The sequence below is a fragment of the Pleurodeles waltl genome, chromosome 1_1, assembly GCF_031143425.1.
Source record: "Pleurodeles waltl isolate 20211129_DDA chromosome 1_1, aPleWal1.hap1.20221129, whole genome shotgun sequence".
NCBI classification, from domain to species: domain Eukaryota; kingdom Metazoa; phylum Chordata; class Amphibia; order Caudata; family Salamandridae; genus Pleurodeles; species Pleurodeles waltl.
Window position 1 is genome coordinate 45,366,490 of NC_090436.1, and position 27,970 is coordinate 45,394,459.

At 48.5% G+C, this 27,970-nt stretch overlaps 1 protein-coding gene across 1 annotated transcript in view; it reads left to right on the forward strand.

Moving 5' to 3' along the window:
* The first annotated feature begins 12,351 nt into the window (after window positions 1–12,351).
* The window catches only part of LOC138260332 (uncharacterized), a 296,148-nt gene continuing 280,529 nt past the window's right edge, over window positions 12,352–27,970 (forward strand). The window contains exons 1-2 of the mRNA XM_069208773.1: window positions 12,352–12,476; window positions 24,216–24,344. Of these exons, the coding sequence (XP_069064874.1) occupies window positions 12,464–12,476; window positions 24,216–24,344 (142 nt within the window). The 5' untranslated portion in view covers window positions 12,352–12,463. The remainder of the gene's footprint in view (window positions 12,477–24,215; window positions 24,345–27,970) is intronic.

Genomic DNA, 27,970 nt, shown 5'->3' on the forward strand with positions numbered 1-27,970 from the left:
GGCAGCAGGGCTCACTGGGGCAGGTCCTGAGGTGCCTGGGGCGAAGGAGATGCCTACCCTCCTGGGTGAGCAGGCACGGGAACTCGCTGAGGGCCTGCTGGGAGGGTGGTGCTGGTACAGGGGTGGGGGCTGTAGATGGGGTGGGCACAGAGGTGTCCGCCACCACCAGGGAGCTTCCATTGGAGGAGGTATCGGTGTCCGAACTGTCCCCTCCAGTCTCCGCCGTGGTGCTCCCCTCGCTTCCATCCCACTGGTGTCCTCCGTGTCGGTTGACTCTGTCTCCTGGGTCCTGTGGGATGCAGCTCCCTCTATCTCCAGTGCCTCTGCTCCTCCACCGGATGATGCTAATGCACATAAGGACAGGATGACAAAACAAAAAGGGGGGCAGAGACAAAGGATACACTTGGTCAATGTCGGCACTAACACCACCGTTGTCGTACACAACACACTCACACAGAGGAAACAGCCCTATACATTAGGCAATGCACTACCAGTCACAATGCAAGTCACCAGCCCATGGATAGGGACACCTATCACCAACTGTAGCATATCTGAGACCCAGAGAGCCCTTCCCAGTAGTGGATGCCTACTAGCTTGTTTGGAGGACTTTCACATAGGAACCCTTCCCAACATGGCACCTACTCTGCAATGTCAGGCCTGGCTTAGGGGCACCCACAGGCCCACATCCCCCACCAGGCATAAGTAATAATGAAGGGCACTGTACTCACCCCCTTGTTGCTGCTGTAATGCCCCCAAGTGCCCATACAGCTCCGGATAGGAAACTGCCAGTATGCAGGCCATCAGGGGGGTCAGGGTTGGACGGGCTCCCCTTCCTCGTTGGGAGGCCATCCCCAGCTGGGCCTCCGCCCTCTTCCGTGCCCAGCGTCTCAGGTCCTCCCACCGTTTCTGACAGTGAGTGCTCCGCCTGCCGTAGACCCCCAGGGTCCGCAAGTCCTTGGCAACGGCTCGCCATATACCCTTCTTTTGATGGGCGCTGACCTGCAGAGGAAATACACACAGAGAAAGGTATTAGTCAAACCGTCCTGCCTGTTACACTCATGGCCCACCATACCCCTTCCCATCCCCATTATCACAGACATGGCCCAGCATACATGCAGCCCTCCCCAGGGCCCATTATGACCCACCCCCCCATATGAGGCCTGCACACACAGCACTCCATGCATTCACGCCCCATGCATTGTACTCACATTGAACTCATCTGTTGGTCTGGAGGCCCATACAGCAGTCGGAACTGGGGTAGGACCCCATCCACTAGTCTCTCCAACTCTGCCGAGATGAAGGCAGGGGCCCTTTCCCCAGTGACACGAGCCGTGGTCGGTTTCAGACACAGGGTGCAGCAGCACATGCAATGTAGGTCCTCTCCTGTTGAAGGTCAGGTAGCAAGTGAGTGAACAGACAGAAAATGGCAGTCACATCTGCAGCGGTGCGTACCTTCACCACCGGCGTACATCACCATTGGCCACTGTACCCCATAGGGCCCAATATAAACCAATGTGGAGTTGCACAGCAGTTCTTGTCCGCCTCCCGCAACGGCGCACAACGTCAGCGGAATTACCTTATTTCCACCTGTCCCTCCATACATGACAGGCGGACGCCATTTCGGGGGGGGGGGGGGCTGACAGGCCATGGATCCTAACTCCGTCTCAGTACACAAATACACATCATGGACATATCCCACCACATTATTGTAAGAATCACAAAATGCATTGCTCTGTAGTGGTTAGAATGTACAGATAATGACCAACTACTCATTCCTTTGCCCCATAGATTGCAACTGCTGCGGCTGAATAGGAGATGGAGACATCCCTCCATGTACAAACCCCTGGTGGACTTGGCAACAATGGAGGACAGGCACATCATCCTCACCTATAGACTTGACAGGGAAACAATCACAAAGCTGTGTGCCCAATAGGAGCCTGATCTGATATCTGCTATCCGTCACCCCACTGGGATCCCCCCTCTTGTGCAAGTGCTACCAGTGCTTCATTTGCTGGAAACTGGTTCTTTCCAAGTGACAGTGGGCTTGGCAGCAGGTATGTCACAGCCAATGTTCTCAATAGTGCTGACCAGAGTGTTGGATGCCCTGATTAAACACGTGCAGCTACATTGTTTTCCCACAAGTGGAGGATTTGGCCACAGTGAAAGCTGACTTCTATGTATTGGGGCATATCCCCAACATCACAGGGGCAATAGATGGGAGACATATTGTATTTGCCGCCCCCCCCCCCGGCGAAATGAACAAGTTTTCTGAAATCAAAAGAGTTTTCACTCCATGAATATCCAGATGTGTGCCTGGCGGACCAGTACATCTCCCATATCAATGCTAAATATCCTGGATCTGTGCATGATGCCTTTATCCTGTGGAAAAGCAGCATCCCAAATGTGATGGCCCAACTCCAGAGGCTAATAGGTGAGCCCTGGTTCTCACCCAGTGGATGTTGGTGTTTGGGTATGGTGTGGGCCCTAAGGGTGAGTGTGTGGCTTACAGTTGTCCCTCCATATTTGCAGGTGACTCTGGTTACCCCAACCTCTCATGGCTACTGACTCCTGTGAGGAATCCCAGGACAAGGGCAGAAGAATGTTACAATGAGGCACATGGGCGAACAAGACGGATTATAGAATGGACTTTCGGCCTCCTGAAGGCCAGGTTTCGGTGCCTCCATCTAACAGGTGGATCCCTATGCTACTCACTGAAGAAGGTCTGCCAGATCATCGTGGCATGCTGTATGTTGCACAACCTTGCCTTGCGCTGCCGGGTGCCTTTTCTGCAGGAGGAGGAGGATGGAGATGGCCGTGTGGCAGCAGTGGAACCTGTGGACAGTGAAGATGAGGAGGCAGAGGATGAGGATGAGGACAACAGAAGTGCAGTCATTCGTCAATACTTCCAATGATACACATGTAAGACAGTCTAACTTCACTTTCCATTATCAGTTTATGGTTTCACATTTTCAATGGCAGGCTGTGAATTCCCACTTCTATGCCCACTCACTGTACCCTTTTTTTCAGATTTTGGTGCCCCACTATTGCTCCTGGTGTGTTCAGTGCAGCCAACTACAGGTCTTTCCTATGTAAACATTACGGTACAGTTGAATTGCAATGTTTGAGCCTTGTTAAACTAATACATTTTGAAATCATCTGACATACTCCATACTTATAAGTATTTTTTCAAAGTGTGTTTATTGCAATGCTCTGAAGAAGAGGTGGTAGTGCAATGGGCTGGGGTGATGAGGGAGGAAAGTCCATGTTAGAGTTCAGTCTATTTGTATCAGAAGGTGCATTGTCCTAGGGGGCATAAGAAGGGGACCAATGGCAGTTCAAGGTGGACAGGGTGACAGAGTGGGACACAAGGGTGACAATCAGGAGAGGCTTATTTCCCGGCCGGGGTCTTGGCTATAGTCTCTGGCTTCTGCATGGATCGCAGGGAACGTTTGAGGGATAGTTCTCCTTCTGCAGGGAGAGGGGTGCTGGTGGCCTGTTAGTCCTGTGGCGGGCCGTCTGTCCACTAGCAGCAGCAGAGGTGGAGGGCTGTTCAGTTATCTGGCTAGTGTCAGGGGCCCGCTGTTGTGCCACTGCCTCCCTCATAGTGTTGACCATGTTTACCAGCACCCCTGCAATGGAGACCAGGGTGGTATTAATGGCCTTCTAGTCCTCCCTGATCCCCAGGTACTGTCCCTCCTGCAGCTGCATGTTCTCCTGCAACTTGTCCAGGATCTGGCCCAGCGTATCCTGGAAATGTTCGTATGCTCCCAGGATTGTGGTGAGTGCCTCCTGGAGGGTCAGTTCCCTGGGCCTGTCCTCCCCCTGTCGCACAGCAGTCCTCCCAGCTTCCTTGTTGTCCTGTACTTCTGTCCCCTGAACCGTGTACCCACTGCCACTGACCCCAGGTCCCTGATTGTCTTTGGTTTGTGGGTGGCCGGGGTACCTGCAGTGGTGGACACACTGCTGATTGACGTGTCTTGGTAAGAGAGGTATAGGCCCGCTGGGTGGGTGCTGTGATGGTGTTTCCTGAGGGGGAGGTTCTGTGGTGGTGTGAGAGTGTGCCTGGGTAACCGTCCGGAGGTCCCTGATTGGCCAGGTTGGTCATCCAGATCCAGGCGACCAGAGCTGCTGTCATCACTGTGGGCCTCTTCTGGGGGGGACTGGATGTTGCTGGCACCTCTTCTCCGGGGACATCGGCTGGGGTACCTGTGGGATGTAAAAGCAGTGTCATTGTTTCTGTGTGTGACATCATGTGCATGGGTGTGTTGCCCTCTATGGTTGTGATTGCCCTGGCAGCTTTGCCTTGTATGAGGTATTATTTGGTGTGCTAGGTGATTGTCTCTAATGTGCATGCTGTGGTGATAGTTGTCCATGCAGGGCTGTGAGTGGTGTCCATGCATCAGTGGTGCATGCAGGGCTTGGCATTGGGATGAGTGAGTTGTGATAGTGGGGTGTGTGGGAGGTGGAAGAGTGATGGGAGTGAGGGTGAGGGTGGGGGTATGTGATGGCATGCAGGTAGGTGGGTGATAGTTGACTTACCAGAGTCCAGTCTGCCTCCTACTCCTGCCATGCCCTCAGGATTCATGATTGCCAAGACTTGCTCCTCCCATTTTGTTAGTTGTGGGGGAGGAGGCGGGGGTCCACCGCCAGTCCTCTCTACAGTCAGTCGGTGTCTTACTGCAATTGCACGCACCTTCCCCCGTTGGTCGTTTCACCTCTTTCTGATGTCATCCCTTGCCCTGGGGTGCTGTCCCACGGTGATGACCTTGTCCACGATCCTCCGCCATAGCTCCATCTTCCTAGAAATGGCTATCTGCTGCATCTGGGATCCAAATAGCTGTGGTTCTACCCGGATGATTTCCTCCACCATGACCCTTAGCTCCTCTTCAGAGAACCTGTGGTGTTGTTGTGATGTCATGGGTGTAGTGTGAGTGGTGTAGGTGAGGGTGTGAAGGGTGATGTATTGGGGTGTGTGATGTGGAGTGCGTGGGTGGTGTATAGGTGATGGTGGTGTGTGGCTGTGGTCTTGTCTGTGGTCTTGCTATCTCTCTTGTGGCACTTGTTTGTAATTGTAAAGGGTTACGGGTAATTTGCGTGTGTGTTTCATAGTGGTGTGTGTGTGTGTGTGTGTGGTGTATGTATGAGTCTCGGGTGTGTGTTATTCAAATTGTCCATTGTGGTGTAGTTTTGTTTGAGTGTGTGTATTTTGAGCACGGGGTATGTATCGCCAATGGTTTACCGCCATTGAATGTCCGCCGTGGTGATTCGTGGGTCATAATGTTTTGGGCGTAGTTCTGCTGGCGTAACTGTGTGGGTTTTGATAGTGCCAGTTTATCACTGACCTATGGGCTGGCGGACTTTTGGTGGTAGTATGTTGCCGGCAGTTGGCATGGCGGTGTGGGAAAGTACCATCTTCTTTGGCATGTTACCCCCATTTTTACCTGTATGTCAGTATGTTTTGCCTGTCTCACTGGGATCCTGCTGGTCAGGCCCCAATGTTCATTGTTTATGGCATAATGTGTGTGTCTGTATAGTGCTTGACTGTGTCACTGAGGCTCTGCTAATCAGAACCTCAGTGCTTATGCTCTCTTTCCTTTTAAATTTGTCACTGTAGGCTAGTGACTTCATTTACCAATTTCAATTGGCAAACTGGACCCCCCTTATAAGTCCCTAGTATACGGTACCTAGGTACCCAGGGAATTGGGTTTCCAAGAGATCCATATGGGCTGCAGCATTTCTTTTGCCACCCATAGGGAGCTCAGACAAACCCTTACACAGGCCTGACATTGCAGCCTGCGTGAAATAATGCACACGTTATTTCACAGCCATTTTCACTGCACTTAATTAACTTATAAGTCACCTTATGTCTAACCTTCACTTGCTGAAGGTTAGGTGCAAAGTTACTAAGTGTGAGGGCACCCTTGCACTAGCAGAGGTGATCCCCCCATAGTTCACGGCCTTTTCCCGGGACTTTGTGAGTGCGGGACGCCATTACACGCGTGCACTACATATAGGTCAATACCTATATGTAGCTTCACAATGGTAACTCTGAATATGGCCATGTAACATGTCTAATATCATGAAATTGTCCTCCATTCCGAATCTGGTATTGGGGAGCCAATTCCATGCATCCTGGGGCTCCACAATGGACCCCCAGTACTGCAAACCAGCTCTCTGAGGTTTGCATTGCAGCTACAGCTGCTGTGACCTCACAGACAGGGTTCTGCCCTCCTGAGGTCTGGGCAGCCCAGTCCCAAGAAGGCAGAACAAAGCATTTCCTCTGAGAGCAGGGTGTTACACCCTCTCCCTTTGGAAATAGGTGTTACAGGCTGGGAAGGGGTAGCCTCTCCCAGCCTCTGGAAATGCTTTGAAGGGCACAGATGGTGCTCTCCAAGCATAAACCAGTCTACACCGGTTCAGGGACCCCTTGTCCCCTGCTCTGGTGTGAAACTGGACAAAGGAACGGAGAGTGACCACTCTCCTGCCCATCACCACCTCAGGGGTGGTGCCCAGAGCTCCTCCAGTGTGTCCCAGACTTCAGCCATCTTGCTTTGCAAGGTGTGGGAGCACTCGGGAGGGCTGTGAGTGGCCAGTGCCAGCAGGTGATGTCAGAGACCCCTCCTGATAGGTCCATACCTGATAAGGTAGCCAATCCCCCTTCTCAGGGCTATTTATGGTCTCTCTTGTGGGTTCTCTTCAAATTCTGCTTGCAAGTTTCCTTCAGGAATCCTCTACAACAACTTCAACATACTCTGATCTCGGATCAACCGCAGCCTGCTCCAAGAAACGCTGTAACTGCAACAAAGTATCTACAAGAGATACTTTTCTTAATCAGCCTCAGCTCCAAGTCAGCAACTGTAACAGTTTCCATGGTGTGAATGCTCTGGGGATTCCCTGTCTTCATCCTGCACCAGAAGGGCTGAAGAAATCTCCAGTGGAGTGACGGGGTCACTCCCCTGCTCCAGCAGGCACCTTACAAGACGGCGACCAGTTCCCTTGGACTCTCTCACAGCGACGAGTGTGCTCCTAAGGACACAGAGGGTGGTCATCATCGACATAGACTGTCCCAAGGTCCTGCTGATGCAATTTGGAGGAGGTAAGACATTGCGTTCCCTGAGAGCGACAGTATTCCTGTGTACTTCGTCTTCTTCACCTCCTGAGGCCTCTGTACACTATTTCCAAACTTCCTTCATGCACACCCATGGCTCACATCCCCGGCACTCTATCCTGTGTTGCTCAACTCGCTAAGTTGACCTCCGGCAGCGTGGGACCCTTCTTTGTCCTGCTGCACCAACTGCATTTTGCACTTCCTTTGTCCCCATGTCCTGGGACTTCCGTGGGTGCTGCCTGGCATCCTGAGGGCTCTCTGAAGTGCTGAGAGCCCCCTCTTCCTCCTCACACAGAGTTGAGGCCCCCAGGTCCCTCCTGGGTCCAGCCAGCGTAATTTTGACGCAAAACACACATTTGTCTTAACCAAGGCTTGTTAGCAACTTCCAACACTAAATCATGTCTGCATCCATTTTCACGTTGTGGGGCATCTTTTGCATCATGCAGGAACTCGCTGGCATCTTCTGAAGTCTTCGTCCAACAGGGGAATCTTCTTTTGCACACTCTTCTGGGTTGGCAGGGACCCCTGTTCTTCCTGGAACTTCTTTCTACTTCTGGACTTGGTCCCCTTCTTTTGCAGGTCTTCAGGTCCAGGAATCCAGCAGTTGTTATTTGCAGACTTGGTTGGTTACTGCAGTATCCCAATCGCGAGGTGTAGTGTGTCCTAAAGAAACTTACACTGCTTTTCTGGGCTCTGGGGTGGGGTAATTTACTCACCTTTACTGTATTCTTACTCTCCCAGCGATTCTGCACACACTACACTTGTCTAGGAGGGAATTTGTGATTTGCATTCCACTTTCTTAGTGTATGGTTTGTGTTTCCCCTAGACCTATTTTCCCCCATTGCTTTCTATATCATTTCCTATTGTTTGCACTATCCTGTGTCTAATTACTTGCCTTGTGTTGGTGTCTAGTGTGTATATTGTGTATAATACGTACCTCCAGAAGGAGTATTGTCTCTAAGACATTTTTGTTACTGTGTCACCCAGATAAATACCTTTATTTTTGGTAACACTGAGTATTGTCTTTACTTGTGTATAAGTACTGTGTAACTATAAGTGGTAATGCATGAGCTTTGCATGTCTCCTAGTTCAGCTTAAGCTGCTCTGCTACAGCTATCTCTAACAGCCTAAGCTGCTAGATCACTACATCTTCACTAATCAGAGATATCTGGACCTGGTATAAGGTGTAAATACCCAAGGTACCCACTACAAACCAGCCCAGCCTCCTACAGGGGTGCCCCCCTGCTTGCGAACCCAGGGGCCTGCATAAATATGGAAGAGCTGCCCAGCAACTCAGATCCCTGCCTGTTACCTACAAGAAGAAGAAGGACTGACCTGTTAAACCCCCTGGTCTGCACCAAGAAGGACTGCACTCACAAGGACTGCACCTGCTGCACACTTTGGGCTTCACAAAGAAAGGGCTTTGGGGGTCATTATGACTCCGGAAGATGGAAAAGCCCACCTGCCGAAATCGAGACGGGGAGGATGCCGCCATTGTGGCTGCCTCCTCGCCGGACCTTTTACGAGTTCCCCACTGGCTCACTGGGAAACTGCCTTCAGCATTGCCTCCAGCTCATAATCGAGCTGGGAGCAAAGCTGTAGCGGGCAGGGTGTACCAGCACCCTTGCAATGTTCTCTGTCTGCATAGCAGAGAGTGAACATTATAAAGGTGCTGGCTGGGGGGCCCTGCACTGCTCCTGCGCCCTTTCTCCACCAGCCTTTTCATGGTGGTAAAACTGCCATGAAATCTCTGGTGGAGAACCAGGTCGTAATCCCCAGGGTGATGCTGCATGGTGCAGTGCTGAAACTGGCAGTTTAGGACAGCCTGGACCCCCAGCCCATTAGGACATGGAATCCTGGCAGTGCTGGCGGTCCGACCGCAGCACGACCGCCGCGGTCATAATGTGGTGGTCAGACCTCTGCCAAAGCAGGAGCATTGTTGGAATTGTAGTCTGAACTCTCAAGCGGCAACTTAGAGCTTCTAGAAGCTTGGGCCAAGTTTGTGGACACAGTAAAATCCCAAGAAGGACTTCTGGAAGAAGACCCAGTAGTTTGGAGAGGTCTGGAGCAACTTTGAAGAATAGCTCCATAAACTGACTGACCCATCGACAAGAGTTAAGCAAGTGAGGTCGAACCGCAACCCGGCCAAAGTTTCAGATTCATCCTGCTGAAGCTCCGGAGAGTTTCCCCTTTGACAAGACCTCCGGAAGTCGACTTGCGCATTGGCTGTCATTGTACCAAAGAGGCTGCTGGATTTAGGTGGCAGCATCACCTGAAATGTGGGGAACTGAGTTCAATCCCACACCATGTGACAACTGTTGGTCTAATCCGTTTCGGGCCAGCTAGCAGGGCCTCACCCCTGCCCAAGAGCAGGGACAATTTGTGGCAACCTGATGCGTGACATTATGATTTCTCAGGGAAATTGTGATAAATCAGATCTCATCCTTTTCTCCCAGTTACATTAATCTCACACATGCAAAGACAAACAGAGGCAGTAAATGGTTCAATAAGATACATGGAATCATCTGCGTCTTAAATAAAATAACATAAAATGCAATAATTAGAATGATGAAACATACTAGAAGCAAAATGGTGACAAGGAAAGTGAAACACAGGAAAAGTCCTACTATACTGTCACTAAGCACTATATACATGTAGGATAAGCCCTAATCTGCCCTTCAGCACTCCCCCCTGGGAAGATATGTTCCACCACGCTTTAGTATGACAGTAGTGGAGAAGTCTGTCATCTATAGAGACACACCATATAGGCCAGGGATCAGGTAGTCTCAGTGAGCAGCTGTTAGAATTCAGACAGCATGCAGTCGTGGTCATCTGGCTGGAACCTCCCTCTAGCGTGCATGGAACAGGGAAATGTTTTGATAATAAAACAACTGCTGTTCTGAAAAGGTGTCCCCACGTAAAAATATGTGTTTTCTGTGAATGTTAGAGACGGAGTGTATCACTTGTGCCGACAATCCTATCTCGCTGCAGCCTTGAAGAAAGCACAGAGTGAAATAATATTGTGAATATTTTCCTAGGCAAAAGAACAAGATAAAAAAATAAAACACCATCATGAATGTGACTGGATTGGACATGGAGTTTGGGGTCTCTGAACTCACAATTTAAAAATACATCTTTTGGTAAAGTTGGCTTTTAAATTGTCAGTTTGAAAATACCACTTTTAGAAAGTGGGCATTTTCTTGCTAAAACCAATGTGTGACTCTGCCTGTGTGTGTATTACCTGTTTGGGTCAAGCTGATGGTTGGGCTGTTTGTGAATCCTCTCTAGACAGTAACACAAAGGAAGCTGGGGTGTAGCCTGCATATCTTGATGAGCCATCTGGGCTAGAGGGGAGGGAGGAGGGACCAGTTACACCTGAATGGCCTGTGCCTGTCCTCACTCAATGCAGTCTCCATCCCCCTGGTGTGTGTCTGGGGCGTGGCCAGGGCAAGGCAGTAATTTGTGAACAAAAGAGACTTTCCTTTGAAAATTGCCTACTTCAGAGGATGAAAGGGGTATAAGTAGTGGACCCAAACCCCAGATTTTCAGATTACTTCTGGAATCAAGAGCAAGCTCTGCCAAGGAGAAGAGTTGAAGAGCTGGAGGAGGAGTACTGCCCCTTTGCCTGTGACTGTGCTTTGCTGGGTTGGCCTGCAGTTGCTGCTTCTGCCTGAAAGAGGACAAAGACTGGACTTTGTGGTATATTCCTGCTCGTGAAGAATCTACAAGGGCTTGGACTGAGCTTGCCTCCTGTTTTGATGTCTCAGGACCATCAATGACTTCCTCTGCCAGCACATGGACTCTCTGTTGAGACTCCTGCCCTGCCAAGTGGTGCCCCATCTAGTCCCTGGGCCCTTAAAGGTTAGCTGGTAGAAAAGGACAGGAATCTATACACAGGAAGCTGTGGGGGTAAAATTTCAATTGTACCACCCGCATCGCGGTTGCGAAATCAACGCATCACCTGCATCGCAGCTTTAGAAACGCCACAACACCCGCTTGTGGCTACTGATAATGGCGCAATCCCCAAGCAGCAGGGTTTTCCAACACCGTGCTACCGGATTTCTCACACATCATCGCTGGGCATCAAAAATCAAGGCAAGCCTGCGCGAATCCAAGGTGCCCTGTCAGGAAATCGATGCATCGCTCTCTTGCAGGAGAGAAAAACGACTCATCGCTGACCTGACCGGAAAAGAAACGAGGCATGGTCTCGCTTGTGAGTGAGAAATCGATGCATTGCTGACTTTTTCAACGCACATCCGCACGTTCAGTTTTATTTTTGACACAAACCAGTTATTTTATGTAACATCAACGTTTCCATTGTTTTTTATGGAGTAAGACTCTTATTATTTTACAAAATTCATAACTTTACTTATGTACGTTGGATTGTTGTCGTTTTGACCTGGTTTGATTTAGATAAATACTGCCTACTTTTCTAAGCTGGTGTGGTGTCCATTTTGCAGTGTTTTCACTGTATTACTTTGTGTGTTGGCACAAATACTTTACACATTGCCTCTGAGATAAGCCTCACTGCTTGTGCTAAGCTACCAAGGGGGTAAGCAGGGGTTATCCTAGGTGTGTATCTCCCTTACCCTGACTAGAGTGAGTGTTCCTGCTTGGACAGAGTGCATACTGACTGCCAACCAGAGACCCCATTTCTAACAGCCACAATATTTACAAATGTATCTGCTGTCTGCCTGGTGAAAGAAGCCCATGTTCCCTACCTCTGACGCTTGTTGGGCTATGATCTGTTGAGCATCACTGCAGTGATCGGGGGCTTCATAATTCATTATTTTGCCTAGTCACAGAAGATAAAGCTCTACGACATGATTATACCACCCGTATCAGGAATTCATTTTCAGGTTGTTGGGCCCTGGAATGACAACCACCATGCAAACACACTGGTAATTGCAGATCAAGTGTAATCTCATTATAAGATAAAGTAAATCATTACAATAGAACGTATTGATAAATTCATGAACGCCTTTCATACTGATAGATTGCAAACTTGATCAGAAATAAAAGTGGCCACCTTTGTATTTTGTCTGCTATATTAAATGTGCACAAATTGAAAAGGTGCTGAGAAATCCCCAGAGGGGGAGGGTTCGGGCCAGTGTCGACGTGACTTTCAGTCAACAAAGATGTTCATTTGAGTTGTTTTCCGAAGACAGAATATTGACTTTTTTTGTATGAAACTAAGTATAAATATTGCCACTTCTGAGCTCATCAGTAGTCGCTCCTGCCATCCAGTGCTGTTGCATCTACCTGCCAGAACCTGTCTGCACCCATCTGTCTCTTCCTGCACTTACCTGCCCTACCTACAGTGAAGAGACTGGGAGCTGTGACTGAACCATCACTATGTCTAAAGGAGGTACATGGATCGATTCTTAATTCTTTTCTTGTCATAACATATTTCTACTCATTTAAGCCTTTGTGTGATCATCCATTTTGCATCCTACCCTGTGGTGTGGTGTGTATTGGAATTAATTGTGATGCTGTCAATGCATAATAAATTTTGTCGAAACCTTTTCTTGCAACAATGATGAAAGTACTTCAACATACAATTTGCATAGCGTCTGTATCTCTGAACCAGTGCATGGAAAGCAACAGCGTTGTTAACACTAAACCACAGTTTCCTATGGTGTGTATGTCCACTGTGATGAATCTCCCTGTACGTTCATCCAGTGAACTATCTTTGCAATTGAGAAGTGTTACAATAGATTAAACTACAAAACAACCCACAAACAACTCCTGCCGGGCTCCCTGCTCCTTTATATTTATTTTTAAAAAGTGCACCTGGTGTATTGCTACTATCCACGATCTGCCTCCAGATCACAAACAGTGACACTGCACCATATTAGAAAGAATGCACTGATCCCAATGCAGCCCCAAACTTGTATTGCCCTCAGAGGAGCCCCTGCAAGTGAAATGTGGAGCATCTGGTCGCAGTGACTGCGCGCATCTGCAGCAGGATGTCTGGACCTCCAGAGGGATGCCTTTAGGGGGCGTGCTGAAAATGCACCACCTTTTTGTGGCTCAGTTTCAGTGCACCTCCTTAGGACATGTTTGCCTCTCTGTAATATTGCTGCAGAGGCAACCTGATTCCCTCATTTGAATCGGGTCTACGCCCTCATGCAAATGAGGGAACGACCTCTTATGCTAGCACTGGTGCAACGTGTGCCACCACACTCCTTGGGCCCAATGAACCTGGAAGGCAGGCAGCCCAGAAGTAGCGTGCTGATGTCACAGTCTTCTTTTTCACCGTTTTAATTTCACTACTTTGATTAACAGATATTCCAGTCTCTTCTACATGTGTGAAGCCATAAACAAAATTCACTGGAACACATGAGTGTTTTATTAATAAGGAGTTTTTTACCTCATCGTCCCAAGAGGCACCAGAGGAAAGATATAGCATCAGTATCACAACCTACAGTGTCGCTTAGAGTCCATCAGTGCAAAACAACCCAGTCACTGATACAAGGGCTGTAGATACCAGGGGTGCAGAAGGTGCAGTGGCACTGGGGCCCACAGCCCTGGGGGGCCCGATGAGTCCTGACTACTCTTGTCCTTTACTTCCTCAAAGGTGGTCAAAGGGGCCATTTTCCCTGCTTGCACCTGGGCCCATAGCATCTTTACTAAACAACTGACTAATTACACACCTATGTTTCTGTATATTTTGGCTTAGAAATTCCTTACCGGCAAAGATTTGCACTTTTGTAATGCAATAAAAACTACCTCCTTCTATGATTCATTTGAAAGGTACTCACTTTATTGGTTGCAGCACAAATGGAGCCCAACAGATGTATGTATCGAGTTTAAGCTTACGTGGAACAACCACCGGCTCCAATTAAGAAATGAATGCTCCCCAACAGCAGCGTAAGACAGGGCTATTAACATATGCATAGGGTGATGGACAAGGCAGTGCCAAACCAGTCATTAATCTAACAGTCATACTAAACCTGTACCATCAACACACACAAGTCCCCACAAATGTGACTGGGCTGGGACGTCTATGTACAAAGGACACATCATCCAAGTATATCATCTGGCTCGACAGAGTAATTGGAGTTATGAGGTACGTTTTACTGTTGCCTTTGTTCACTAGTGATGAACTGTTTTTTAGTATTTCGTTTAACAATCCCTACCCATCCAAGTTTTTTTATTTTAACCGCACAACACATCAACAATACTTTAATACTCATCAGGCACCCTCAGCTGGCTACCAAAAATCTATTGTTATCACTACACACAGACCACAACATACCACATGCATTTGGCTAAACTCTTTTTAGCCACTGGCTTTTTTGGAAAAGCACCCTTTAGCACTGTCTTGAATGGAGAAAGCTACAACAGTTTATAGATGTGTATTGTTTATTTCCAGCAGTGGGTGATAGGGTAAAGTTGACCTTTAATTCATTATTATCTACAGTTATAGTATGCGTTAGAAATTGGGTCTCTAATTGGCAGAGATATATACCCATGTCCAAGTACGGACCACAATCCTAGTCAGGGTAAGTCATACACAATCCAAATTATCCTGTTCTCACCCTCTGGTAGCTTGGCACAGAGCAGGCAGGCAGGCTTAACTTAGAAGGCAATGTGTAAATATTTGTGCAATGACTCATACAGTAACACATAGAAAACACCACAAAATGTACTCCACACCAGTTTCGAAAAATAGATAATATTTATCTGATTAAAATAAGATCAAAATGACAAAAATCCAATATGTACAAGTCGAGATATAATTTTTTAAAAGTTTAAAAGGTCCTCATTACGACTTTGGCGGTCTTGTCAAAAGACCGCCAAAGCCACGGGAGCCAACATACTGTCAGTGCTGGCGGTATGCATGGTTCCCTATTATGACTTTTCCGCTGGGCCAGTAGACGTAAACAGCATTTCCGCCTGCTGGCCCAGCGGAAAAGTCACATCAACATTGAAGCAGGCTCGTAATCGAGCCAGCAGCAATGTTGATGTGCAGCGGGTGCAGCAGCACCCGTCACGCATTTCACTGCCCGTAATTTGGGCAGTGAAATGCGCGATAGGGCTGTGCCTGGGGGCCCCTACACTGCCCATGCCAAATGCAGGAGCAGGTCTCACGGTGGTGGAAAACTAATTTGTGTTTTTTTTCACTACCAGGACATATCAAACTCTTAAGTACATGTCCTGCCTTTTACTTACATACCCACACTGCCCTATAGGTTATCTTTGGCCTACCTTAGCGGTGACTTGTATGTAAAAAAGGGGTGTTTAAGGCTTGGGAAGTAGTTTTAAATGCCACATTGAAGTGGCAGTGAAACTGCACACATAAGCCTTGCAATGGTTAAGGGGCTACTTATGGGGTGGCACAATCAGTGCTGCAGGCCCACTAGTAGCATTTCATTTACAGGTACTGGGCACATGTGGTGCACATTACTAGGGGCATTCAAGTAAATTAGATATGTATGAGAGAACAGAACTGATTGCAGAGGCCCTCTAACCTTTTGCTCCCATTTTCCACTTTTTGCTGGTGTTTTCCTGACTCTGACGGTGCACTGGGTACTGCTTATCAGTCCCAGGGCCTGTGCTCTGTATAAAATCAGTAAGCAAATTAGGCTAATTATAATTGGCTAAGTCAACCTACCTATATGTCCCTAGTATATGGTAGGGCATGGAGGTTTAGGGACCCCAGCATAGGTAGTGCCCCCATAGGTGCACTGCTGAGGTGCCCAGTGTCATTTTAAAGGCAGGCCTGCCTTGCTGGCTGCTTTTAAATTAAAGTTACATGCAAATTCGACTTTGGAATTAAAAGTAGTTCTAAAGTCTTAAACTACCTTATTTTTACATATGTCACCCCTAAGGTGTGCCCTATGTGCCCCTAGGGCTGGGTGCCATGTAACTATAAGCAGGGACCTTTTAAAAATAGTTTTACAAGCCCTGGTGAACTAAAGCAGCCAAATTCGTTTTTCCCTCATTGTAGTGAATGGCCTCCATAGGCTAGGATGGGGAGACTTTATTTTAATTTTAAAAATTCTCCTAAGTAACAGATACCAGACGTTTGGTATCAAATTAATTGTTATAATTAATCCCACAAATTCCAGTTGTTGGACTTAATGTAACTTGTTCAGGTAAAGAGTTTTAAATGTTACCTTAAAAGTTGCCAACTTCAGCCCTGCAGTGTTTTTGCTGCTGTGCCCTGATTGGCCAGCCTCTGGCAGCCTGACCAGGCTGCCTTGATGAGGTGTGAAGTGGCCTGGCTCCACACAAAGAGATGTGCCTGGGGGAGGAGATCTCCCCTCAGCAGATGGTGAAGCAGGGAGGGGGAGGGCTGCCAAACTGGTATTCAAAGGCAGAGAAGGACATTTGGAGCAACCCAGCAACACCCTCACATCCTGCAAACCCAGACAACTAGGTGCTCCCTTGATTAGATTAGGAGAGGGTAGGAGAGGGGGTGTTTAGGATTTTTAGCCACACCAGTGGGTGGGCTCAGCCAGATGTAACCTCCAAAAAGCACTTTCAGCCATGATGGATTTTTGAGGAATGCTACTCCCTGGGATTGATTTTTGCCACATTTCCCAGGAAGTGGTCATCACAGGGGGAGGGACCCTGCACCTGATTGGAGAACCAGGACCCCCCTGTTTTTCACCCAGGAGCAGGGATACAACTGGCAGACCTGCACCCACACCTCAGATCCCTATTAGATTCCAACAAGGAAGAACTACAGGGGAGGAAGGACTTCCCCGCTGGACCCCTACCTGCACCTGGACACTGCACTCTGGAAGACTGCACCAGCTGCACACTTGGGCTTCACCACTAAAAGGACTTTACCTGTCTTCTACTGCTTCAAGAAGGGACTCCCTGTTTGCTACAGGTACAAAGGAGCTGCCCAGAGTCCCCTGCATCAAGTCCTGCAAGCAGAGCCCAGATGACCAGCGTCCATAGGCCATTTGAGGAGTTTGACCAGGTGCATTCTGGGAATTGTAGTCCCAACTCCCAAGGAGCAACTCAGAGCTTCTGGAACCTTGGATCAAGTTGTGGACACTTCAAGAACACAAAAAGGACCCCTGGAAGAAGATCCAGAAGTTTGGAGACGTTTGGAGCAACTCCATAAGTTGAAAAAGTGCATTGTGGGAGTTGTAGTCCCAGACCCCAAGAGGCACACCAGAGCCCCTGAACCCTTGGCTGGTGCTGTGGACCACTTTCCTGAATCAAACACTTCTGAAAGTAAGTGTGACAGTGTTACCTCGTGGGTGGCCTGAACTATGGAATTTGTTCCTTTCCAGTGTGACCTTTTTTAACCCTTTGTGCGCTAGTTGCCTCTATGCGCTAGAAAGCATTCATTCTTCAAAAATTCATATCTCAGGCTTCCCTTATCCAATTTTATTCGTTTTGGTGTCATTTTAAGGATACGAATATAATCTATTTTTATAAGTTGATTTGAGATTTTTAAACTGTTTCCTGTGTTTTATTTCTCTACTGTTTTGTGATATTTGAATGCTTTACGCTTTGACTCCTAAGTTAAGCCTTGTCGCTCATTGCCAAGCAACCAAGGGTTGAGCTAGGTTTAATTTACTGAGACCTAACTGGACCTAAGCGGAGGTTAGTGGCCTTTTGCTAAGTGTTGGTACTTACCTACCCTTACCAATAACCCATTTTCCAACATTTTTGTTGTGCAGTGGTGGGATCCTGTACTTGTGTTCAGTATCACATTACAGTTTTAAGTAAAACAAATTAAAAATCCTTTAAACTATCCTAGTGCAAAAATTGTTTTTAAGTTTTAATTTGGATTAATTTCAATTATTGAATTTTTTGGATTTTTCTAAATTATTGTTTCCAATTTTTGCAAAAAGTTTTTTTTTTATACAAGACTAGGGAACCATGGAGTTTGATCTGGCTAGCCTATCCACACCAACAGTAGTCCAGCTTAGAGGTTTGCGTACTGCAAGGGGGTTGCCTGCAGCCACTGACCTCAGGAAGCATGTCCTGATTAAATCCCTGACAGCATGGGCTGAGGCCCAAGAAGTAGGCTCAGAGGAAGCTCCAGAGGAGGAAGAAGCAGGGGAGGATGCTAGCTCCAACTACTCAGGGGAGGGAGGGCATCTGAGCCTATGTGAGGAGGAGGAAGACCGGTCCTCACTACACACAGTCACTAGGGGCATTCCCAAAGCTAGTTGGAGAAAGGGGGTCCCTTCAGGAGGAGAGAACCTATCCCTCAGGGAAAGAGAGCTGGAGGCCCAGCTAGCATTTATAGCTTTGGAGGCACAGAAGCTGGCCCTAGAAGAGAAAAAGTGGGCAAAGAAAGAGAAAAGAGATGGTGGCAGCGACAGAGAAGCTGAGGTGTCAATGGGTGTTTTTTTTTTACCCAGATTACCCAAGGGGGTTGTTACTGCCTATGTAGAGGGGGATGACATAGATAAGTGGCTGGGGTCCTTTGAGAGGGCTCTCCAGATGAGGAGAGTTAAGCCTCAGTACTGGGGTTCACTTCTTTGGGAGTTGGTCCCCAACTCTGGGAGGGATAGGCTCCTAATCTTGAGGGGGAGGAGGCAGATTCATACCCCAGTATGAAGAGATGCTTAACTAAAAGGTTTGGTCTGACCCCAGAGCAGTATAGGATGAAGTTCAGGGACACCCAGAAGGTCAATACCCAGTCTTGGGTTGACTTTGTAGACACATCACTTAAGGCACTACAGGGCTGGATTCATGGTAACAAAGTAAATACTTATGAGGGGTTATACAATCTGGTCATGAGAGAGCACATCTTGACCAATTGTATCCAAGAAAGGATACGCCAGCATCTAGTGGACTCTAAGCTGAGCAACCCTAGAGAGCTGGGGGAGGCAGCTGATGAGTGGTTGAGAACCACGGTGGTTGTCAAGTCCCAGGGGGGAGACTCCAAGAAGGGGGGGCCAGGTTCCCAAAAACCTAAGGAGGGAGGTGGTAAGCCCAACAGAGAGACTCCCTCTGTACCCGCGAACCCTAATAAGGGGAGAGTACATCCCACTCCCACTCTGACAAGCAGAGACAGGGAGGCCCAGGGTTAAAAAAAAAAAACTCTTGGACAGTAATGTTTGCTCTGACTGTCAGAAGACAGGTCACTTCAGAGGAAATGCAGCCTGTCCAAAGAAGGTGGTTAGCACTGGGCTGGTCAGTGTAGCCATGGAGGAGGACTCCTGAGATGATGAAATACTCCTAGCATTGGGCTGGGAGACAGGACCAAATGGTAAACTGGTGATCCCTGAGGGTGGGAGTAGGCACTTTCACTCCATTCAGGAAAAATGGGATCCCTAACACTGGCCTGAGAGACACCTGTGCCAATCACACTATAGTGAGTGACCGGTTAGTGACCCCAGACATGTGTGTCCCAGGAGAGACCAGGACAGTCAGGATAGCCACAGGGGAGGTCACCTCCAAACCTGTGGCCATAGTGCCCCTAGAGAGGGAGGGTATCCTTGGCTGGTTTAGGGTGGTAGTCAGTGCTGACCTCCCCCTAGATTGTATCCTGGGCAATGACCTCCCAGAGGTGAGTCTGGTCCCAGATTGGGTGGTCGCCCAGGGCGCCCCCCCAACCCAAAGTCCTGGGGAGTCAGTACATACAGTTAGGAGACAGGGGTCCCCAAGGAAAGGAAAGAAGAAAAAGAAGGGTGAGCCACTCTTAAAAAGAGTTCCAGGGAGCCAAAGGCCTTCTGCCCCAGTAGGGGGGGAGCCCAGAGTTGGCACTGGTGAGGCCCCACCTGACCCCAAGGGAGTCCTGAGTAGTCATGCAGTTGTCCAGATGCAGGGTGTTGCCCCTGCACTGACAGAAGGGAGAGTGGAAGGAGGGTGTCTGCCACAGGAGGTGGTAGCCCCCCACTCTAGACAGCAAGAGGGGTGCCAGGACCCCACAGAGCCCCTAAAGCAGCTCAGTCACCTGTCAGTGGAGAGCCTAGTGTGTGATTCTGGGTACTGACGGCTGTCAGTAGCCTCTGCTGGGTGCTAGCCTTCTTGGCAGCACTGCACTTGGCTTTGGAGGCAGACCCCAGGGCCAAAAGCAAAGTAGGTCCCCTGACCCTGTTGGTCATGGTAGGGTTGCTCAAGTGTTGGGTGACCTCTTTGGGTAAGTTAGGTGGTGCCCTAGAAAAGTTAGGGGTAGGGGAGGTGCGCATCTCACTACCCAAGTTGGCAGAGAGAGAGGAGGAAGACCCCCCTAGAGGGAAGTTTCAGTTTGAGATGGGTCCTTTCACTGTTGGGATGGATTCACTACCCAGAGGTAGTGACCATGACAGGAGGATGTAAGGCAGAGTAGGCCTTGCAAAGGGACAGTCTGTTCTCTTCACTGTCTTCCTCGCCAGACAAGCCAGGGAGACTCTCCCAGTGTTGGGCTGAGTCTCCTGGGCATGTGGGCTGGGGGGGGGGGCTTGTGTGAGAGAACAGGGCTGATTGCAGAGGTCCCCTATCTTTTTGCCCCCCATTTTCCACTTTTTGCTGGTGTTTTCCTGACTCTGATGGTGCCCTGGGTACTGCTAACCAGTCCCAGGGCCTGTGCTCTGTATAAAATCAGTATGCAAATTAGGCTAATTATTATTGGCTAAGTCAACCTTCCTATAAGTCTCTAGTAGATGGTAGGGCATGGAGATTTAGGGACCCCAGCATAGGTAGTGCCCCATAGGTGCACTGCTGAGGTGCCCAGTGTCATTTTAAAGGCAGGCCTGCCTTGTTGGCTGCTTTTAAATTAAAGTTACATGTAAATTCGACTTTGGAATTAAAAGTAGTTCCAAAGTCTTAAACGACCTTATTTTTACATATAAGTCACCCCGAAGGTGTGCCCTATGTGCCGCTAGGGCTGGGTGCCATGTAACTATAAGCAGGGACCTTATAAAAATAGTTTTATAAGCCCTGGTGAGGTAAAACAGCCACATTCATGTTTCCCTCATTGTAGTGAATGACCTCCATAGTCTAGAATGGGGAGACTTTATTTTAATTTTAAAAGTCCCCTTAAGTAACAGATACCAGAGGTTTGGTATCAAATGAATTGTTATAATAAATCCCACAACTTCCAGTTGTGGGATTTAATATAACTTGTTCAGGTAAAGAGTTTTAAACTTTACCTGAAAAGTTGCCAACTTCAGCCCTGCAGTGTTTTTGCTGCTGTGCTCTGATTGGCCAGCCTCTCAGGTGCCTTGATGAGGTGTGAAGAGGCCTGGCTCCACACAAAGAGATGTGCCTGGGAGAGGAGATCTCCCCTCAGCAGATGGTGAAGCAGGAACGGGGAGGGCTGCCAAACTGGAATTCAAAGGCAGAGAAGGACATTTGGAGCAACCCAGCAACAGCCTCACATTCTGCAAACCCAGACAATTAGGTGCCCCCTTGATTAGATTAGGAGAAGACAGGATAGGGGTGCGTTTAGGATTTTTAGCCACACCAGTGGGTGGGCTCAGCCAGATGTAACCTCCAAAAATCACTTTCAGCCATGATGGATTTTTGAGGAATGTTGCTCCCTGGGATTGATTCTTGCCACACTTCCCAGGAAGTGGTCATCACAGGGCTAAGGACCCTACACCTGATTGGAGAACCAGGACCCCCCTGTTTTTCACCCAGGAGCAGGGATAAAACTGGCAGACCTGCACCCACACCTCAGATCCCTATCAGATTCCAACAAGGAAGAACTACAGGAGAAGAAGGACTGCCCTGCTGGACCCCTGACCTGCACCTGGACACTGCACTCTGGAGGACTGCACCAGCTGCACACTTGGGCTTCACCACTAAAAGGACTTTACCTGTCTTCTACTACTTCAAGAATGGACTCCCTGTTTGCTACACGTACAAAGGAGCTTCCCAGAGTCCCCTGCATCAAGTCCTGCAAGCAGAGCCCAGCTGACCAGCGTCTAGTGGCCATTCTGGGAATTGTAGTCCCAACTCCCAAGGAGCAACTCAGAGCTTCTGGAACCTTGGATCAAGTTGTGGACACTTCAAGGACACAAATTGGACCTCTGGAAGAAGATCCAGAATTTTGGAGACGTTTGGAGTAACTCCATAAGTTGAAGAGGTGCATTGTGGGAGTTGTAGTCCCAGACCCCAAGAGGCACACCAGAGCCTCTGAACCCTTGGCTGCTGCTGTGGACCACTTTCCTGAATCAAACACTTCTGAAAGTAAGTGTAACAGTGTTACCTTGTGGGTGGCCTGAACTCTGGACTTTGTTCCTTTCCAGTGTGACCTTTTTTAACCCTTTGAGCTCTAGTTGCCTCTATGCGCTAGAAAGCATTCATATCTCTGGTTCCCCTTAGCCGATTTCATTCGTTTTGGTGTCACTTTAAAGATAAAAGTATAATCTATTTTTATGAATTGATTTTGAATTTTTAAACTGTGTTTTAGTTAATTACTGTTTTGTGATATTTGAATGCTTTACGCTTTGTCTTCTAAGTTAAGCCTTGTCGCTTGTTGACAAGCTACCAAGGGTTGAGCTAGGTTTAATTTACTGAGACCTAACTGGACCTAAGTGGAGGATAGTGGCCTATTGCTAAGTGTAGGTACTTACCTGCCCTTACCAATAACCCATTTTCCAACAATATGCCAATTGGGTATGGAACCATGTTACCATGTTTAGGGGGAGAGGTAAAGTGCTCAGAGTCCTAAAACCAGCATAAACATGGTCAGAAAAATGGAGAGAGGTAGGCAGAAAGGTTGGGGGAACTCCACCCTAAGGCTGCATGATTTTATTCACATTTGTTTTGCATTCACATGTTGTAATCTTTGTGATGAAACATCAAGCATACACTGGGATGACTGCAGAGACATTTTACCGACCTGCAACTCTAGAGCGGCACAACACGGACATGAGTGATCTTTCCTAAAGATAGAGTGAGCTAAAGTACTCTGGCAGGTCCCTAAATAAGTGCTTTGTAGGGTCTTTCAGGAGTTAGGTTACAGCTCCAAAGATCTATATCAGTCCTTTGACCTGGGCAGAGCCAGCTGTAGGGCGGTGCGTCTGGTGCAGCCACACCAGACATAGACTTTGGAGCATGGGGTTGAAAAGCAACTTATGGATTTAAAAGCATATCCACTTCCTTGTGTCCAGCAGTTTTCAAGCAGTAATAAAATTGTCAAATTAACTTTGGTGACAAATGTTACTGTTGGTGGGAAATAGGAGCGGCTCGCGGAAAGTAGAAGGGGCGGCGCGCAGGGGAGGGGGTGAGGCGATTAAAATAAAATGACAAACAAAAATAAAAATAGAAACACTTACCTTAACTGCCACCCGCCGCTCTGCTCCTGCTTCCCCTCGCTGCAGGTACAGGCTCCTAAATTTGTTGCTGAGCTGGAGACAGCCCTGTGCGCATGTGTGTTTGGGTGGCCTGAGACAGCTGGCCAAATACAGATGCGCTCTGAGGGGGAGTGCTGAGCACTCCCCCTCAGTGCACGTTACCCCCGAGGCCTGTCCTTTTACCAAACAATGATAATAAACACATTTTATTATCGGTGTTTGGTAAAAGGTTTGCAGCTGTCGCTGCAGGCGGGACCCACCCCTGGTGGGAAATCTGAATTTTGTCTAGTGACAGTTTTTCCTCATCATAAAGTAGCACAGAGGGATAAAGTGCCTGTTCCAAAGAATGGGTACCATGCAGTTTGCAAAACTGTGTGAGTGAACAATGAATAGTGCTTTTGTTTGTTTAAAAAAAAAAAAAGAATTTAAGTCGGATTGAGCAGTGAGAGACACTGTTGGAGAGTGGTAGTGAGGGAATTTGCGGAGGAGGTCATGGGTGGGGCACTAAAAAATATAGCTCCACTGGGCACCACCACCTCTAAAGCTGGCCCTGGTCCTAGGTCAGAAGCGAATGCAGAACACAACAAATAGTGAGTTATTCAGACTTTTGTAAGCAGCAACTCCCTGCCATCACTCCCAGGTAGCAGCCATCTTTGTGAGGAGCAAAAGTGCAGCCGGAGAGGCATCCAGCGGCTCATTTAATATTGAATTATTGAATATCGCAGTAGCCGCCGCTCTTCCTGCCCCCCCCCCCCCCGTGTAGATAGTTTGTCTCACAAAAATAACAGCTGACTAGATGTAAAGCCAATGACTGTGTATGCTGCTGAACTCATTGCGCGTGAGCGGATGCGTGCCTCCGAGGTTATGGCAATGGCTCACCCATGTGCTTCTTTCAGGCAGGGCAGTTTCTCGAGCTCCAGTTACTTACAAAGTGATACCGGCCAGTGGGGTACCAGCCAGTGGGACTGGGAAAAGCACCCCTGCTGACGACTATGAAAGCATCGACGATGCTACCACCAGGGAAGGTAAGTGTTGCGGAGCCTAGCTCAGACTTCTTTTTGGTGATTTTGGGCCGTGCACTAGGTTTTTGACTATGAAATGTGTGGTGTCCTGTTACTGTCACTCTTCAGTTTCATACCCTCCCTCCGACTCCCCGCTGAAATGTGCCACTAATGCTCACTTGTAACTGTTGCCGCCACCTTCCTCGGTTCATTAACACAATTTCTTATTCCCCAAGCTCCTTTAAACTTCCCAAATTCCTTTTCTCCCACTGCTTTTTTCCACCCAGTGCTCTGTTTCCACCCTTTCGCGGGAACGTTTTGCCTCTCTCCACCACTTAATTTCCTCCGCCCTCCCACTCCTCCTCTCATCCGTATCACCCCGCTGCTTTTTGTCTGTCTCTCCTGGTTCTTTCCACCCAGCTGCACCCCACCTCACTTGTACCTTCTTTCCTTCCATGCCCTTTAAGCCCTCACCTTTCCACCCATCTGCTTTCCACATTTGTCCTCAACTGCCACATTTGTGTTGCCTTCTGTGAAATATGGGAACATTTTTCTATAAAGGCGAAAAATCTGAAAAAACGTTTAATGAAAAAAACATTTTGAGAGTGTCAGTGTTTAGAGTGAACAGCGCTATATGCAGAGAAAAGAACGGAAAACGTTTTATGGATGCGCGCCAGTGTTTTTGATGGGACCTTGTTATTGTTTACATGTAAGAACCCACAGCTCTGAGTGGTTCTGCACTACAACATTACTTCCGGCCTGAATACTTTAGAATGAGCAGATCCTTGTATTTATTTGCAGGTCTGCAATACTTGAAGTACAAGCCTGTATTCCTTTACAAGGCTGCAGTACTTGAAGTGTGAGCCACTACGTCTTTACTAGGATGCAAGGCTTGAAATGTGAACCAGTACTTTTCTGCTAGGATGTAGTACTTAAAGTGCTAGGCAGTACTTCTCTGCTAGGTTGCAAGGAGTACTTCTCTACTAGGATGCAATACTTGAAATGAGAGCCAGTACTTCTCTACTAGGATGCAGTACTTGAAATGTGAGCTAGTACTTCTCCACTAGGATGCAATACATGAGCCAGTACCTCTAAAGAGGCAATACTCGAAGTGTGAGCCTGTACTTCTTTACTAGGATGCAATACTAGAATGCAGTACTTGAAGTGCAAGCCTGTACTTCTCTACTAGGTTGCAATGGTTGGCCACATACTAGGCTGCAGTACTTGAAGCAATAGCTTCACCTGCATTCCTGAGCCTGATTGCAACAGCTCTGCCTGCATTCTTGAGCCTGGTTGCGTCTGCTGATGCCCCTGCCAACTCTTCCTTTGTTCCACTGCTGCTCCTGCCTTCCTGCCTCCCACTCCAGCCCCTCCCACCACTCAGGACATATAATAGAGGCTGCAGTGCGGTCTTGGTGAGAAGTGCTTGACTCACAGGGCTGGTCCCAGCTCCCAGCTGTGCCACGGCCCTCCTGCCTGCTGCTGACAGCTCCGCCTGCATTCCTGAGCGTGATTGTGACAGCCAGGCCTGCATTCCTGAGCCTGATTACAAGAGCTCTGCCTGCATTCCTGAGCCCGATTGTGACAGCTCGACCCGCATTCCTAACCTGATTGTATCTGCTGAGGCATCACCCACGACCCGGACATCGCCTTCATCACCGAAAAATAGTTAAAAGCCTCCTCAAACCCAAACATCGCCACAGCCACCGCTGACGGCTACAAGATGATACACTGAGACCGCACCAACAACCATGGTGATGACATCGCTATAATCTTAAAGGAAGCCATCCAATCACCATTACTGATGATGACCCCAGTACCCCTTATTGAGTACCTCAACTTCTGACTCCAGACCGATGTCAACACCACAATGCGAGATACCCTCACATACAGATCCCTGGGACCAGTCCCAGTCTTCGGCGACACCATCGCCAACCTCATCACCCCCGCACCATCAACTCCCTCAACTATGTCCTACTCAGCGATCTCAATTTGCACCTCAACAACGCCAACTCCCCTTCCCTCATGGAGAACCTCAACAATATCGGCCTCACCCATCTGGTCACCAAACCCACGCACAAAGCCACACACACACTGGACGCCATCTTCACTTCCAGCGACAAAATCAATTTCACCCATGTGACTGAACTCACCTGGGCTGACCACATCATTGACCATTTCTCCATCTCCAATTCCCAGCACATCCCTTCCAAGCACCTCAGCACTCCCTACCTGTTAGAAATGTGGTCTCTAGTTGGCAGCCGGTTTGTACCCTGCCCAAGTAGGGACCCTCACTCTTGTCAGGATAAGGGAGGTACCAGCTAAATTAACTCCTGCTCACCCCCTTGGTAGCTTGGCACGAATAGTCAGGCTTATCTCAGATGCAATGTGTAAAGCAGTTGCACATAACCCACAGTAATACAGAATACAGTGAAAACACTACAAAAGGACACCACACCAGTTTTAGAAAAATAGTCAATATTTATCTGTGCAAAACAAGAACAAAACGATAAAAATCCAACATACAGTAATAAAGATATACATTTTAATAGATGAAACTTAAAAATACAGTTCCTTGAAGTTGATAGCTCCACAGGGAGCTATCACAATGTCGTGATCAACAAAACCAACAGTTCAGGCCAGCCGTGGCATCGCAGGCCAGCGTGCGTTGAAAACAGGTCGCGGTGCCAGCAAAGGCGGCGGTTGTCACTGGAGTCAATGGTGTCAGTGGACTGGGGCTGCGGTGCGGGACAGGACGATGCTTCACGTTCCTCACAAGCAGTGTCCACAGGCCACAGTGCAGGCAGCATCACCGATGTCAGCAGGAGCGTCGTCGTTGGGGATGCCTAGGCTGCAGTGTGAGCAAGGCGATGCCGGAGTGAGGGGCCCACAGGTCACTGTACAAGCAGTGGCTCGGTAAAGTCATCCGATGGTGGCATCGGTGAGACCAGGGTCGCGGTGCAAAGCAAGGCAATGCAACTCTATGCGGCATCGGGTGGTCACAGTGCACGCCAGCAGCCACCCCAAACTTTACCACCTGGATCACCAAATCCGCTGACAGTCTCCCCTCTGAAACTGGCTAAAGCCAACAAAACCTCCAAGCCAGCAAGATGTTACACTCTGGAGCTTAGAAACTCCAAACGCGACTGCCACTGACTCAAGAACAAATGGCATGTGACCAAGGATCCCTCCGACAGAGCCGCCTACAAGGCAGCCCTCAACAACAACTACCATCAAATCAAGGCAGCAAAAAGAGCAGCAATCACTGCCCACTTCGACACCAAAGCCAACCACATGAAAGAGCTCTTCAGAATCATCAAGGAGTTCTGTAACCCAATAGCCACAGACACCAGCATCCACCCACCCCAGGCACTCTGCCACACCCTCTTATTCTACTGTCATAGTAAGGTCACCACCAAATACAACAATTACAACCCCAAACCTCCACTGTCAATCTAGACAAATCTCTTAAGCAGCGAACACCAGCCACACAATACTTTCCTGGTCGCCTATTACCACACAGACCACCGCAACCATCATGTCATCCATCCACTCAGGGGCACCCACCAACCCCCACCAACTTTTCAACCTCAGATCCAAAACTATCAGCACTGAACTAACCCGCATCCTCACCATCTCCATCTCCATGG